At 38.6% G+C, this 17,072-nt stretch overlaps 1 protein-coding gene across 2 annotated transcripts; it reads left to right on the top strand.

Moving 5' to 3' along the window:
• Window positions 1–3,810: 3,810 nt before the first annotated feature.
• On the top strand, window positions 3,811–15,679 carry kynu (kynureninase). Of its 2 annotated transcripts, XM_008300342.1 has the most exons (15): window positions 3,811–3,884; window positions 5,363–5,557; window positions 5,631–5,751; window positions 5,825–5,907; window positions 7,875–7,936; window positions 8,128–8,199; window positions 9,234–9,308; window positions 10,504–10,650; window positions 11,792–11,890; window positions 11,973–12,046; window positions 12,251–12,303; window positions 12,488–12,573; window positions 13,684–13,914; window positions 15,288–15,454; window positions 15,574–15,679. In XM_008300342.1, exons 2-14 carry the CDS (start codon window positions 5,389–5,391, stop codon window positions 15,405–15,407), a joined length of 1,392 nt encoding a protein of 463 aa, XP_008298564.1. In that variant the 5' UTR covers window positions 3,811–3,884; window positions 5,363–5,388; the 3' UTR covers window positions 15,408–15,454; window positions 15,574–15,679. The 2 variants fall into 2 exon arrangements, with proteins under 2 accessions (XP_008298564.1, XP_008298563.1); XM_008300341.1 differs by having other exon boundaries at window positions 15,288–15,679.
• Window positions 15,680–17,072: the final 1,393 nt, after the last annotated feature.

Below are 17,072 nucleotides of genomic sequence, written 5' to 3'. Positions count from 1 at the left end.
GGCTGATATATGCCAATATTTTTTTCCACCTAACTACAGAGAATATCAAGTTTCTTGTGTAGAGAAATTAGGATATCACTAAACCTGCTCTTATCATAATGGCCCACTGGCAGGTGTAGACATTAATACAGTAGTTTTCAAGTGTACCTAAAATCAGAAAACTACTTCTACATAAACCGTGACATATTTAATTTTATGCCAGATTTTCGAACAAAACTTTGAACTTCAAACTTGACAGATGTTATTTCTAATAGCCAGCAGGGGGTGGCTTCCCTGGTTGCATAAAGAAGAAGAAAATGACCCAACTTCTCTCTGCATTTGCCACCTCAGTAAACCTTTCTCTAATGACTTTATAGTCTCTGTTGCTAGTTTCAAGCCCCTTTTAAGATGGCATGTTGTTCATTTTGTACGTTATGGTCCCATTTAGAGAAAAACAGATGATAAAGTATGTTATGTTTTATGCCTTGTGATTGAGAAGTTGCCACTTTATCAAATCTTTTGTCTACGATAATAGCTGAACCAGCAGTAACATTTAAACAGATCAACCAGGCTGTTTTTTTTAAAATATAAATGGTTGCATTTGACATTCATAATGAAACAATTACCTGCTGCTTGAGGTCAAACACATAATTCTGGTTTATTTATGACCTCAAGCAGCTCACATTCAATGTCCAAAGTGAGTAGAACATCTGATAATGAGCATACAATAAGTTTTCTAAGTTCCAGTAAACAGTGCAGTGTTTAGGAGTTCCTCAAGGCACCTGCTCGGGTCCTCTTAAAACCCCTGAACTAGTGCAGCAAAAGCTGTTCAGTCATGGTGTAAATGATGGTTTAGTGGTTTTCTAGAGATGCTTGATGGCAGAAGGCCTCACTCTGAGTCAAAACACCGAGGCTTCACATTCTTACTGTAGGTCAGAGTACAGTGAGGCCTCCAGACCTCCAGCTTTGGCTTTTCGCAGTCTGTCGAGTTTGATTAGGAGACTTTACCCAGACGGTGGGATGTTACGGATCTAATTGTGTGTATGCTTGTTTTTAACCTCAACACAAGTTAAACAAGCCGCCGTACGAGGTCGTAACTGTTTGATAAACACTGAATAACTGTACGTTTGACGATAATCTTAATATCTGTTAAAAACACACAAAATCATAAACCTTCAAGAAAATATGTTTTATTGTGACCAAACATTCATTGAATGGTGACATTGTGGATTATTTTACATGCTGTAGTTACAGGAGATTAGAAATTAGTGAATAAATCAAACATAATTAATAATGTTTAACACATTTAAGGCATACAAACACATTAAAGCAGGAGCATATGTGCATGTGTTTATATAAATACACAGCTTACAAGTGAAAAAGTGAACGCAGCAAAAGAATAGCAAGTGACCAGAACAGATAAACTGCATAAATCAAAGCTTTATTGTGTGTAAAATACATAATGTGTAAAATAAAGCAGCACCATGACAGACTGTGTGTGTGTTACTGCAGGTTCCTGGATGGAAAATGTGGACTTCTGCAGCGGCTGCAGCTAATGTGATGGAATGAAAGCAGACGGCTTAGTGGGCTGTGAAGAGGAGGTGAATAATGAGGCAGAAGACCAAGAAAAGCAGGTGAGGAATCGACATGTTTAAGTTGTGGAAATCACCGTTTTCAGCCCGAGAACGTCTCCGAGCATCTGCATAAAAATAGTGTTACTGCTAATATAGTGATTAAACAGGAGCTAGTACACAAGAAAGCAAGAAAAAGTTCTATTATTGCAATATTACAAGTGATTTTCTGAAGTTTTCTTCAGATTCTGACCTTTATAATGAACTAAATATGCGTTGTTGGCAGAAAACAACAATGCAGAACAATTTAATAAATAGTATAAATAGATGAAGGAGGATATTGCGCCAAAAGTACACAGCATCCAGTTTTATAATCTTGTTTTTTAAATACCAATATTACAATTAAAAGCTAAATTTTGTTCAAAAATATCTCTAAAAATACAAAGACAGACAAAATAAATCTATGTAATAGCCGAGATGTTTATGTAAATTTACATTTAAAATCTTATATTATGCTTCATATAATCTGAAATTTACAATCAAAGCAATTACAAGCAAAATTAATAGTTTTACAACAGTATTTTAAATTTTTTTTGCATTAAATAATAAATTAAAACTACTCTCATAATGGAATTATCTGCAGTATTATTTGTAGTATCTATTTGTTTGTATTCCTACATATTTAATAATATGTAAAGGTCATAATGTTGGATCTACAAATAACAATCATGCTACAAATGTAAAAAATAAATTGGCATTTTTATGAATCTTTCCATTTTTCCCCCTCATTTTATCCCAATTTTTGAAAAACTCAAAAGTATAAAAACTTTTCCTTCTAGTAAATTTGCTCTGTGTGCATGTGCTGCTAGAAAATGTCAGTCTGGCTCAGGTTTCTGCAGCTCTTTGTATCTGAAATAATAAAAATAAAAGACAACTCTGATGCACATTCGTCAGACAAATATAGAAAAGATGAGAATAAAGTTTTCAAGGATGTGCAATCATGAAGTTACTCCCAAGAAAACTGGACAGTTTGATTCCACCAGACATGTTCGTCTCTATAAACAGTGTTTTATTTTGCTTTTATGACATATTGTTTGTACTTTTTCTTGCTGTAATCTTTCCTGCGTGCAGCCAGATTGCATGTTATCTGAACACGATGCCGCTCACGACACTTTGCCTCCATCTAGCGGAAACACAACAAAATGTGAACTCGCTGAGGCACAGATTTCACATGTGGGCGGTTATTTGACAAACTGCAGGTCCAGGCCAGAGTGAACAGGCAGGTTTAAGTTTCTGCTAAATCCAAACTAGAAGGTGTTTGTGTGAGTGAAGGATAGAGAGAAAACAGGATATAGCACAACATGGATTTGACGTCTGTCTGTTGAGATGTGTGTTCCTCCAGGAGATAATAAAAATCCCAGAAGCCTCTCATGATTCATTTTTCTGTAGCAGTTTGTGCATCTAGATCAGGGGTGTCCAATCCTGGTCCTGGAGAACCACAGTCCTGCATGTTTTAGATGTTTCTCTCTTCCAGCACACCTGATTCAAATGATCAGCTCATCATCCAGCTCTGCAGAAGCCTGATAACGATTCTGATCATTAGAATCAGGTGTGTTGGAAGAAGGGAAACATCTAAAACATGCAGGACTGTGGCCCTCCAGGACCAGGATTGGACACCCCTGCTCCAGGAGATAATAAAAATCCCAGAAGCCTCTAATTCATTTTTCTGTAGCAGTTTGTGCATCTAGAGGCACATAAATTGATTGAGGCAAATATTTCAGGTCATAAAAGTAAATAAAAATGTTCATTTATAATCAATAAAATGCTAAAATAAAAACTTGCAGCTTTACGATGAACCACGAGCTGCTGAAGTGAAGTGAGCTGAGCTTCATATTGACATTAAAGAGCACATTGCTGTTCTAATAAAAGCTGTTGTTTCAGGCCTCTTTGCAGCCGTTCGTCCCTTTGTGCACAAAACAAAGCTCCGGTTTGATCTGAATGGGAGCAAATCCCTGCAGCCTTGTCCGGCGTGTAGTGAAAGCACCATGACACATCACATGTTCACGTGGAACTTCACACTTTGGATTTTTTAAAAAAAAACTGAAACCACAGAAATGGGGAACTGGGCTCTGGTGCGCCTGCAGGCACAGGAGAAAGCTCAGCAATTAGTCGGTTAATCAAGCCAACGACAGGTTTACAGGTTATTGGCTGGACAATGATTAACCTGCGAGTGCGGGCAGAGGGGCTAAAGAGCATTTCCAGGGCCGAAGGATTCACTCAGTGAGGAGGTTGTGAGCGGAGAGGGAGCTCATCTACAGACCGACTGATCCGACTGTGAGTTACAGCTTTCAGCTCAGAACAAGCGCTGACGCGTGCAGAAAAAGGTCAACTGTAACCGGCTGTGGTTATGCAAAGGAGAACTGGACTTATATCCAAGTTAAACCAACACGAAGCTCTGTGTATGTGCAGTTAAAAGTGGCTGTGACGTAAATAACAGCCGTTTAAAGGGCTCTGTTCAGTGTTTTAGTGCTTTGAAAATTGAAGGTAATTAGTGTTTTTACCTGAAGAGATGAAATCTTGCTGATGTTTGGAGTGAACGGAGGTCGTTTTGAAGGAAGCGTGTGGCCTCCTTCTGGACATAAATGTGTGTTTTAGACCACGTGGAGCAGAAAGTGGAGAAAGTTTTTTGTGCAAATCTTCCCACATGTGTTTGAAAAATAACAAAAATGGTCACTATTGAATTTAACTTTAACTCTGTATTCGTACTGATGATTTAAAAAGGTAAAAGCCGTGTCACAGGACAGAAAAGTAGAAAACAAATAAAGTTTCCCGTTAAAGTGGGTCATGCTGGCTTTGTACTTTGAGTTATGTGTCATCGGGGCGACTAGAAACTCTCATTTTGATATAAATCATTAGTTTTCAGGCGGAAGTTTAAACAGAACATTTTGCTCAATGCGTCTGGGATCTACATCCATCACCTGCGTGTATTCATCTACTGAAGACTTCTGAGTTTAGCGTCTTTAAAACTGGACAACAAATGTTTTGAATGATGCAGACAGTTTTTTGCACATCTGCAGGGAAGCTAACGGACACATTAACCCTGAGCGGTTCTGGGTGTTCTTTGTTTTCTGGACATTTTAACTCGCTGTCATTTTTCATCCAGAATCCTGCTCCTCTGTGGAAACAGAACAAGCATGACGAAGGAGCAAGAACTTCTTTTATGAAGCCATAAATCGTGAAAAAAGACTCTTTAACGTCCCTGAATTCTGAGCATGTGACTGTTGCTCACAGATAACTTGCTCGTGGCAGAATTTATTGTTTTTCACAGAATTTTGTTAATTAAGTTTTTTTTTGGCGATTTTTTAAAAATTGAGACGAATAAAGTTTATTTTTGGTAAAATATCCCGATTTTAAACTTCGATTTGGTGAATTTTCCAGCCTGAAAGTCACATTAAGTTAAAAATCTGTTGGTGCTTTTTACAGTTTCTGACTCGTCAATGGTTTTTTATTTTTACGACATCTTTAAATGGTGCGTTTTGAATGCAGTGATTTTGATGGAGTGACATGATTTCCTGTCAGACAGTTAAGAGTCTGATGATTGTTTTCGTTTCAGCAGCTTCTTATTCCTATAAACGGTGACACTTCCATGATTTTATTTCTCAGACAATTTGCCTTTTACACCCGCTGGTCTGTTCATAAAATAAACCAGAATTCACCTTTGAAGATGCAGTTTGCAGTTGATATTTCAAAGTAAAACGCCGAACAAAGTGATGTTTCAGGTTTTAATCACCATCCTTCTGCTCTCTGTGCAGGCCGCCAGCCCACCGTTTCCACCGCTATGGACGAGTTTGTGGGTTTAAGTCCCAGAGAAGTCGTGCAGCGAGTGTCGGCCTCGCTGGGCTGCAGCCTGACGTCGGCGCAAGTGGCCGCTTACTTCGACGAAGGCGACGAGCTGAGGCATCTCAGGGACAATTTCCTGGTGCCCAAAATCGCAGATCTGCCTCCCTGTGAGTCAGAGACACTCGGTTTGTAATATCTGTCCGATTGTGCCACAGTAGTGACTTTCTGATGTCTGTGCAGCCGATCTGTCGCTGGTCGACGGCACCCAGGAGTGCATCTACCTGGTGGGAAACTCTCTGGGGCTCCAGCCCAAAATGGCCCGCAGATACCTGGAGGAGGAGCTGGAGAAGTGGGCCAAAATGTATGTTGATGCTCACGTTTGTCGTCCACCATGTGGAGGCTTTGTGGCTCTGCGCTGACGCTCTCTTTTCCAGGGGCTGCCACGGCCACACGTTGGGCTCTCGACCCTGGGCCTGGGCGGAGAACAACATCGAGGAGCTCATGGCGAACGTCGTTGGTAAGAAACATCTTCACAGGAGCGGCTCGAGATTGTTGTGTCGGCTAATTAAAGCATTCACAGTTTGAAAAGGACCAACCTGACGGTCAAAAACAGGACAGAGAGGCTCATTTATACGACTGGAAACACAAAGTCGAAGGTCGTTTCCTTCAGAAAAGTCTGCAGCTCTTGGTCGAACTAAACAAACCTTGTGCACGAGTGGAGGTTTCAGGATTAAAACTACAGAATTCTGCTGCTTCTGGCTCACAGATGCAAAAAAGAAGCTGCAGTGTTTGGATAGAAACTGGGGTTGTGGACTGTTTGTTTAATTCCTCAACTGAGCAGCAGCATAGTTTCCCGACATGCACCAAGACATCTCCTGTCTCTCATATCAGTCTTCTAATTCCACTTTTTTACTTAATACACACAAAAAAAGTTTATGTGACCGTTTTATACGAGCAGAAATACTCAAAAAAAGGCGTCAACCTTTTAATTTCCAGCTGAAAAACCTCCACAAGTAACGGACAAACGGACATTTTCACGTCTGCCTGATCAAAACACTTCATCATAGCTTGAATAAGTGCAACCAGATTTGATGCAACAACAACAGATTTGCGTCCATTTTATGCCTAAATGAGAAAAAAACAAGAAAAGTCCTGCAAGAAAGCCTCTCATCCCGTCTCCAGGTTGTTTTACTTCCACCTGCAGAGTGTGTTTTGTCGGTTTCTCTTTCTAACAGCAGCAGTTTCGCAACTTCATTCATTATTTTTCTACGCTGGGGGTCAGTGAACTTTCATATCTAGGAGTGTTTTGGAGAGTCTGAAGTCCATGTGGAGGTACACACACATGACCCCACACTAAATGTTGACAGATATTCAACTATTTATGCTTTTATCTCAGTTTTTTTCTCTCCTCCCTGCACATGAAATCTAAAAAATGTTTGAATGTCTCCCAACAGCATCGTCTGTCTTGTGACTGCTGGTTCATCAGAATTTATTGGTTTTTACAGAATTCGTTTGGTGTTTATTTTTGACTAGTTTTCACACAAGACTTCATGATTTTAATGAGTTGCATTGGCATTTGGTGAATATCTTGGCAATGAAATCCAAAAGAAATGAAGCTCTTTTAATATTCCATGAAGACAAACAACTCCGACCTGAAAACTTTAGGCGCATACATACTGTCGCCTACATGTTTATCAAAAAATGTAATTTAGCAATGAAAGGGTGATTTAACAGTGAAGCCACAATATTAATCCCTTACCAGTAGGTCTGTACATCCACTATGGTGTATTTTGTCACGAAATTAAAAGGTGGCATTTCACATTAGTGGACTGATTGAACCCTAACGAATAGACGAAGACACTGTTTTTATTTCCCTGTTCCTGTTTAATGAATGTTCATGATTTTAATATTGAACTCGGTGAAGTTTACCGTGAAAAGGTCGCAAATCCGACGCTTCCTTTCTATTCTTTCTGTTTCTGACTGCGATAATCGGGGGAATTGTGGGAAATTTTGCAAAATCTGGTTTGTGCAAAAGGTTTGTTCTTGTTAATTTTTAACCTCTGTGGCGTCCACATGCATGGACGTCAGCTTTAGGGTTATATTACCACAGTAGTTAGTGTTATTTATTATTTTAATGTTTTTTAAAACACATTTTTTATATCAATATTTTTTTTCATCTATTTTTATTTTCCTAATTTGTTTTATTTTTTAAAAAATTAAAACATGCATATTAAACAAGAGCTCGGGTCTTAAGAGGTTAAATAAGAACCTATAAAATAAAGTTATTTAATGAGTATTTCTCCTGAACCAAATTTGGGATGTTCATGGAGTGTTTTTACCTTTTCTGGCTACGATCAGAGGTTTATTTTTAACATTTTTTTCTTATTTTTTCTTTATTTTTTGAAGGTATCAAGTCAATCAAGTGGGTTTACCTGATTGTCATATGAAATGCATCAATCATGGTGTTTTTATTGTGTCTTTCAGGAGCTAAAACTGAAGAAGTGGCTCTGATGAACGGCCTGACTGTTAATTTACACCTTCTCATGGTAAAGCACACTCATGTTTAGCTCATTTAAAACACAGCTAAATATCTGTTTTCTGTTTTTACGTCGTCTTCGTGTGCTTTGAAAAACACCTGTGAGCGAAGCCAATGCACCGTATTCTGCCTGGAATGACAAAACAGAGCAGCAGAGATTCACTCACAGTCATTTCATGCTGTATTTTGTTTGTTCTGCAGCTTGCCTTCTACAAACCCACCGCAGCGCGACACAAAATCCTTCTGGAGGACAAAGCTTTCCCTTCGGATCACGTGAGTTACATCCACATAAAAACCTCAGTTTGCTGCTGGGATTTGTTTGCATTTTTGCGCTTAAATCACCCACAAATGCCTGATTGTTGAACTCCTGGTGCACGTTTAAAACTTGAAGGCAACAAAGGAGTTTTCAGCACAAAGAAATGTGATGAAACCGGAGAAGAAAGTGCAAATAGACAAACGGCAGCTGCATGGACACGGACTGAAGTTGTCAGAAGATTGTTTTCAGCGCTCAACAGGATTAAACACTTAAATTCCTGCATTCCAGTGAATTTTATGCTCCAGTCTGTGCTTTTTTGCTTCAATTTATGGCGAATATATCTCTATTTTTCAAAATATAAACAGAAATCAAAACATAAGAGTGATTCCGTCTCATATCATCACAGCTGTAGATCAGTTTGTGCTGGAACACGTCTGACTTGTCTGAAATTCTTACATGATGAAGCATAAAATATGGATGTTTATAGACACTGAGGCTGTTTGAAGAACAATATCTCAGCAAATATTAAAGTTAAAAGCCTGAAACGTTCACTCTTGTTTCTGCAATATTGGACAAGTAAATTAAAAAAATCAAGCCGTCATGAAAAATCTTTAATCACAAATTAACAAAACAGAAGTCTGCTTGTGATGTTTTTTATTTAGATTTACTTACGTGTGACAAAAATGCCAAAACAAAACACGGAGAAGACTTTTTTTTATGAGCTACTTGGTCATAAAAATGGAAAGAAAGTTGTTTTTCTTTCATTTTGAGGTTGAAAAACAAATCTATATTAAACCTAAAGATCCATCTCATGATCGTGGAATCAGATTGTGAATTAAATTGGACTTTTAGATGCACTACATGTTCAGATGATAAACCAGGAGAGACGATAAACGAAGCAGTAAAAGGTCTTTAAATCTGTAAACTTTCAGGTCAATCTTGTGGGAGATTCTCCTTTTACAAAATAAGGTTTTCCATTTCGTTACAGGCTTCTTTAAAAAGCCTTAAAGTTGTTCTCTGTCGTTGGTGTTTTTCTGACTTGTCTCCTCAGTACGCCGTCGAGTCTCAGATCCGCCTCCGAGGATTCGACCCCGAGCAGAGCATGTTGCTGCTGTCGCCCAGACCGGTAAGCCTCTTCTACACTTCACTGTCGGGGCGGTTTGGTTTTATTTTGTTAGATTCCTTCCCCTGTGTCGCCCACTTTTATTTTGAAATTGCTGGCCTTTGTGTGTTTTTACTTCCTCCCTTTGTCTCGGTTTCCCTCCTCTTTTTGATTCTCCTCGACAGTATCGTCTGAGTTACTCGTGGATGTACAGCAGAAGTTTCAAATGCACAGCGTTGAGTCGTCTTTTAAGTTTTTCAATAAAGTTATTGGACAAACAGTAATCCTCTGCAGCTAGTCTCAGCTGACAGACGGGTCCAAAGACCATCAAACTGTCCATTTAAAGGCACTTTGACAAATGCTAGACACAAAAACGTTCCACTTTTTACCCAAACATGAATCAAACTTTCCCTTTTCAACATCTTATTTTAATCATTTTTAATTGAAACATACATTAAGTTATGACAAAAGATATAAAAACACGCAAACATTTCTGTGAGAACTGTGTTTTGTAAAGTTTTATTGGCTTTGGATTCGTGCATTTAGATTTCATTTTGACTTTTAGTTTGGGTTTATTCCTGGACATTCAGCCGTCTTCTGTTTTCTCTACTCAATTTGATTCAGGTTTATTTCTGTCGCGCCAATTCACAACACACAGACCCTTTCCAAAAAATTAGAATACCATGGAAAAGTTGTTTATTTTCCATAATTTGATTCAAAAAGTTAAACTTTTGTAGATTCAGGGCCCACAATTTAAATGATTTCAAGGATTTATTTGTTTATTTTTTACATGATTTGGGCTTCCAGCTCATAAAACCCACGAAAACAGGAATTCAGAACATTAGAATGCTGTGAAGAAATCACCATTTACTTCTCAGTTTTTGCAGAAAAGCAAAGAAAGAAATTGGGATCAAATCAATCAAAACATGGTACTTTCAAAACGATGTGTCAATCTTCAATACAATTGAAAGTTGCCTTTGGATTCCCTTTGAGCAAACAGTCGGCGACGGTGGGAAACAAAACAAAAACCTCCGACAGATCCAGGCAGCCATCAGCCTCGACCAGTCAAGGTTTGAGGGACTAAAAGTTCTGACTAAAGTTTTCTTTTTGTTCGTTTCACCTGCCTGTCTGAGTGTTTTCACTTTCCTGTCGTCTAGAACTCATTCCTCCACAGTGAACATGTCTGATGAATGTGAATCTCTGCCTCCCGTCCTGTCAGGGGGAGGAAACTCTGAGAACCGAGGACATCCTGGACGTGATCGAGAAGGAGGGCGACTCCATCGCCGTGGTGATGTTGAGCGGCGTCCAGTATTACACCGGCCAGCTGTTCGACATGGCCGCCATCACCGTGGCCGGCCAGAGGAAGGTACCGAGAAGAACCTGAAACACAGCTGATTAGAACATAGGACAGGGTTTTCTGTTATTGCTGCATCTTCTGGTTTCATGTCGTAGTTTTTATGGCCAGTAAACAAAAAGCTGTTTTCCACTGGAGGAGTGTACAGGTGAACCTTTGTGCGTGTTAGAACCTCCAGAACCGCCCCTCTAGAACCTGCTTCAGGGCCGTTTATAGGGGATGAACTTCTAAAAACCTGCTGGGTGGGACTTAACTCTGATTGGTTTAACTCGGAGGACAACGGGTGTCATCTTTCTGCCGTCTTGAAGTTCTTGTCGAGGAGCTGGAATGATAATTTTTGTTCTGAAAATGTTCAGAGAAAGTTCTGGTAATGTTTTCAGGATGTTCTTCTACAAGACAGGATAAAGTTCTGTGACATTTTGGGGATATTTTATAGAAGAAAGTTCTACAACATCCTCAGAAGATGTTCTACTTTTGTAAATCCTAGAACATCTTGAACAAGTTTCATATTTTCTGGTCTTGGTTGGAATAAAAAAGTACAAATTTAGTATTGTAGACTTTTTTTTTTTTGTTTTAATTCAATCATAAAATCTGAAATCCAGTTCTGTAAAATATTAGATTTGCTCCTAAAATCAATCAACAAAGGATTTACGATACAGAAAAGTCCAACTTGGGAAACGTGTGTTTATGTATACACTTAAAACTCGGTTTGAGATGCCGGATGTCAGATTTTCTTGAGCTTATTGGCCATAATCAACAACATTAGAACAAAAAAACAGACTTCAGGTATTTCACTTTACATGGCATGAATCTAAAAAATATTAAATTTCTACTTTCATAAATCACTCATTTGTAAAATCTAAAACTTGTAGGTGATGTTCTAATTTTTTGAGATATGAAAGTTACAGAAACAGTTTCTAAAACGTGTTTTAAACAGAAAAGCAAAAAAAAAGGATTAAATGCACATTTTCATGATAACTTTTAGTGTTTAACTGCACTTTTTTCCCACTTTTTTTATTTGCATCAAAGCACTTGTAGGAGCCAAATGTTGATATATGTGCACCCGTCGCCTTTATCGTTGTCATCACTCCTCGCTGTGCACAGTTCAGGCAGCTTCAGGACCGAGTTCATCCTCTCTCTGCTTTTCTTCGAGGGCTGTTTCGTCGGCTTCGATTGCGCCCACGCTGCCGGAAACGTCGAGTTAAAGCTGCATGACTGGGGCGTGGACTTCGCCTGCTGGTGCTCCTACAAGGTCTGCAAACTGAATCCAAGCCGGATGTTTAGAAATCAGATGGAACAAACTGTGAATGACCTAATTTTTTTCTTTTTTGCAGTATATAAACTCAGGTGCTGGTGGTCTCGCCGGAGCGTTTGTCCATGAGAAGCACACGGATACAATCAAACCAGCGTGAGCAGCACATAAAATCTAACAAGAGGGCAAAACAAGTGTTTTTAAAGCTACTTTTAAAGGAAAAATTAGATTTCCCTTGATAGAAGACCTTACTTTTCAAACTCAGATCTCAGTTTTGTCTTAATTTCAAAGAGTTTTTCGGGTATTTTTCTCAAACTGATGACTAAATAAAGTAGAACTGGTTGTTATCGTCTCCTTCAGGCTCATGGGATGGTGGGGACACGATCTGAAGTCTCGGTTCCAGATGAGTAACGGTAAAGACGACTCTTCTGAAGTCAGTCTTGTGTTTTTTGTTGCCCTCTGCTCCCATCTTGTGGTCGTATTTGGTATCGCAGCTCTCTCTCTCTGTGTCACACACAGATTTACGCTGCAGATAAATGAATCACAAACAGGCTCTTGGCGTTTTTAACCTCTCTCGTGGTGGTTTTGTGTTCTCAGTGTTGGAGCTGCAGCCCGGAGTGAGCGGCTTCAGGCTGTCCAACCAGCCCATCTTGCTGGTCTGCCCCCTGCAGGCCAGTCTGGAGGTACTGCAGTGAAGCGGAGCAAAGTTTTAGGATTTCTCTGAACAATGAGCAGTTAATAGAAAAGTTCTGCACCTCTATGGAAGCAGCGTGACTATAAAAAAAACATGAGCAATTAGATGGTTAAAAAGAAAACTTGATTATTTATTTTACAAACTTTGAAGAAAAACAAAAACTCAATTAACATGTAGAATTTTTTCCCCCCCAAGTGTCCTGTAAACTGGAAAAGAAAGGCGACTCTACATACTTAAGATGTTTAAATATTTGCCAGATGTTATATTATTTACATGCATGTCACAGTAATACAGAAAAAAAGTCAAGATATTTCATCAAAATCATTTCATCTTGATTAAAATTCACCAAAAAGAAAGCAATCGGTTTAATGAGATTCTATAAATGACATCAAATTCGGCACAAGCATCGAGCCAGTAGTGACGCAACGCGACAAAAATGAATCTCGTTAAAGCGATTGCTTTGTTTTTGGTGAATTTCAAGCGAGATGAAGTGATTTTAATTTTAATATCTTGGATTTTTTTCTGTATGATTGTGACACGCAGCTACATGTGGGTCCTAAAATAGCCCGAGTTGACGTCTGCGTGGTTAATTTCTTTATTAGTTTCTACTGAAAGATTGGATTTTCATGATGGTTTCATTTTTTTAATCAATTTCAGCTCAGTTTATTTGCATTTGTCCAGATTCTGAATCAATGACTTGATGAGAAACAGTGAAAATGTCAGACTTTTATCTTTAATTAATAAGGTCTTCAACTGTTGTCAAAAATGTGACGAAAGTGGGTCAACAGGCAAGAAGACAGACAAGAAAAATCCATGTAGATGTGAAATACATTCAGCTAAACTGTCCCCAAATATCTTTAGAAACATCCAAAGTTTATCATTAAACATTTTCAGGCAAATCACAGACGGTTGAGAAGAAATTGTTTAAAAAAAATGTGATGATTTGAGATTAAATATTGCAGCAAAACATTTTTATTTAGCTTAAAAAATGAGGAGTCGTCCCCCTTGCTAATTCATATCTAATCTTTTAGTCGAACACAGTCCAACTTAGTTTCCACTCAAACACTATCAACATGAAGAGAAATCCGCTGTCTTGCAGGTGTTTAACCAGACCAGCATGCAGGCCCTGCGCAGGAAGTCCCTCCTGCTGACGGGTTACCTGGAGTTTCTGATCCAACACTACTACAGCGAGGACCCGGCCAGACCCCACAAACCTTACGTCCACATCATGACGCCGTCGGACCCTCAGCAGAGGGGCTGCCAGCTCTCGCTGTCCTTCTCCATCCCCATCAGCAGAGTTTTTGCGGAGCTGGAGAAGAGGGGCGTCGCTGTGAGTAGCGGATGACATGAATCCAGAGTTGTCCTGTTCACCTAAAGCACTGAAACTCTCCCACTTATAGACTCAGTTCTGGAGGTTCAGCTCTTGACTGGTGGAGCTGTTTACTTATGAAGTGTTACAGGAGCACTGGGAGCAGAGCAGCACTGAGACAAATATGAATAAGTTTTTGATTTTTGTTGGTCCAGTGGGAGAACGTTTTGATTATAAATGGCAGCAGAAAGGTAACAGAACTACCTGACTGGTGGAAAACAGAGATGGAATTACAAAAATATGGGTGAAACACAAAATAAACAGTCCATTAAAAACATTAGTTTGTACTTTTTAGGTGTTTATTTAGCAAAATAGTCACCCTATTTGATTAAAAGTACACTGTGCACACATGTTAGGCAAATTTCTGATCAGGTAACATCCTCTCAGTGAATTTAAAATGTTCTTTAACGTCAAACCTGATTGATGCACAAAAGAAAAGTGTTTTTTTTTTTCTCTCTGAGGGGATAATGTGTGTGATCCTTGTTGATGCTAACTTTCTACATCAGTCAAAGTCAGACAACGACATTAAGATAAAAAAACATCAAAGTTTGGATTATTTACCCAACATGAAGGAAAAAAGGACTGATTTAAAAAAATGTACCTGAATAGTTGAATTTCCAAGACAAAGAATAAATTATCAAGTTTTATTTCATTTTTGATCAGGTTAAGCACCAATTTTAGTAGATATTTGGGAAAAATTGGTGTTTCTTGATTAAATTCGATAAGCATTTAAGTTTTGATTGTGGCTGCCATCGCCTTTGAAATACTCTCTGTGCAGTGGTGCTCTGCTCCCAGTGCTCCTGCCGCTCTTGCAGTGCTACCTAAAAGTGCTAAATCTTGTAAAACGGCGACCTTTCAACTCAAAGAAGTTAAACAGGATGAGCTGAATCTGGCAAACAGGGCGGCTGGAGAGTGACGATTACAGAGTAAAACTCGTGAGTGGACATGATGGAGCGCCCAGTTGCCAGAGTTTTGGTCATTTCCATCCCTTCTGCGTTTATGTGATCCTCTGATTTAGGAAATTCCACTGCAACAAAACTACTGTTTGGTCTGTTGGTGGTAGCTGCAGACTCACCGAGGTCTGGTAACGAACAGAAAGTCATGTTTGGGCTCAGAAAAACACGTGTCCTAGTGTTGGAAAATGTCTAGAAATAATGTATATAGAAGTAATAATGATGCTTGACTAGTCATCGTGCATGTTGTTTAGACGCAGACAAACACCAGGATTTTATACTTTAAGCTAAAAACTGTGACTCCAGACTGATGCCAGTGGAGGTTTCCTGCGTCTCTGTCTGACATGAGCCCTTCAGAACATGTTTTCCTTGTTCCTCCAGTGCGACATGAGGGAGCCCAGCGTGCTGCGAGTCGCTCCGGTGCCGCTCTACAACTCCTTCAGCGACGTCCATCGCTTCGTCGACACTCTGGGCGCAGCGCTCGCCGCCAGCAGCCAATGAGACGAGAGCGTGACGTAGCGCCTGACTAGAGCCTGTGACTCCAGCAGGTAGAGGGAAGATTTACTGTCACATCTGTAAACCGCAGCCCTTCATGCTCAGACACACCTGAACACTTCTGCCTCACTTCACTGAACACCTCATCAGTAATGGTGTTATTTTGTTTCAGTGGCAAATATTCCACAGGAATGAATTGGCTGAAATAAAGATGTTATTGCTCCACCTGTTTACAATAAAGTAGAAAAGTCTTCAGAGTGGTTGGAGGACAGCAAACATTTCTTTTGTCTTGAGTCTTTTTTTTTTTTTTTGGTTCCTTTTAGACAAGAGACGATCTCCTGTCATCTTGTCAAATCGATCCTCATTTTAACCAGATTTACTGTCAGCAGATGAAGTGTGTAACAACATAAAATTAGTAGTTTGTGATTAGAAAACAGTAATTTACAAATACAAGTTTCAAGCTGGTTCTCTATCACCACAGTAAACAATACTGATTTTTTTATTTTGTTTTCCAGGTGGTTCTTTTTTTTGGGAGTTACTCCTTTGTAGTCATTGAAACAGCTCTGATTCAAAACACTTAAATTTGTATGTTTCTTTAATAAATATGAGCATAAACATGTTATTAATTTAAAAAAGACAAAATTTTTCTAATGTAAGGTTGTATTTAGTCACAGCTAAGCTACAATATTACAAATTCTATATTTTTCAAACAGTTCCAAACAGTTTTTCACAGTATTTTCTGAAAAATTTTATTATTTTAAGGTGAAATCGCAGAAATTTGTAGTTTTAAGTTACATGATAACTGCTTTTACAACGATAGAACCTAAAATTAAACCATTTGTACAATATTTAAATCACCCAAATGGTCTTATTTTACAGATGATTGCTGGTTTTTTAAAACAAAAATGTATGTATATGAAGGATTAAAATTTCTAAATTATTTTAGTGTTTTATAGATGTTCCCTGTTTTGTTAAATAACAGATCATATCTGGTAAAATAAATAAATCACAGACAAATTAATTTAAATGTTGAATGTAGAAGCAAAACTGTACATAACATTAATAGTAATATCAGTAGTATTTCTTGTGTAATAATGCTTGACTAAAAAATTATTAAATCAGCTAAAAAATGTCAAATAAATACAAATATCTGGTGTTATTTTAAAAGAAAAAAGTGGTGTAAAGAAAGATTTAAAAAGAGTAAATAATGTTTTCAGCTGCTATTTTTACAGATCCTCCCCGTACTGGTTCAATTACAGTATCGTTAACGGTATTTGTACCATTGTTTGCTGAAGAAATCTCTGTTTTACTGTGTTTAAATCTGGTAAAAGCGTCACTTCTTTGCTTCCAGATTCTCACAGTTCTCACTCAGGATGTTTTTATTGTGTTTTAATTGGGAACCATTTGATATCAGAATAAGTGAAGTAAAGCAAACTGTGAGAGAATTTGAGCTAAATGTAGCTGAGAATGTGAAGTTTATGCATCCAGAATACACATTACTGCTATTTCAGTGGCATTTAATTGACTTTAGGAGAAAAATCTCCGTCCAACATTCTCCTCTGCTGCATCTTCCTTTCCTGCCCAGCGACCCTCCGGTTCAGTCGAGCTCACAGCGTGGGGTTTGCAAATGACATGTTTTTTTTTTTTTCATGTGGTTGGTTCGGAGGAGGG

The sequence above is a fragment of the Stegastes partitus genome, unplaced genomic scaffold, assembly GCF_000690725.1.
Source record: "Stegastes partitus isolate 25-593 unplaced genomic scaffold, Stegastes_partitus-1.0.2 Scaffold1528, whole genome shotgun sequence".
Lineage (NCBI taxonomy): Eukaryota > Metazoa > Chordata > Actinopteri > Pomacentridae > Stegastes > Stegastes partitus.
Note: the sequence above shows the minus strand (reverse complement) of the source record. Positions and strands in the feature narration are given on the sequence as shown.

Excerpts from the sequence above, each read along its gene's own strand:
- kynu (XM_008300342.1), top strand. The coding sequence starts at position 5,389 with ATGGACGAGTTTGTGGGTTTAAGTCCCAGAGAAGTCGTGCAGCGAGTG. Across the intron at positions 8,200-9,233 it reads AAGCTTTCCCTTCGGATCAC|TACGCCGTCGAGTCTCAGAT; the intron begins GTGAGTTACATC and ends TTGTCTCCTCAG. Across the intron at positions 9,309-10,503 it reads TGCTGCTGTCGCCCAGACCG|GGGGAGGAAACTCTGAGAAC; the intron begins GTAAGCCTCTTC and ends CCGTCCTGTCAG.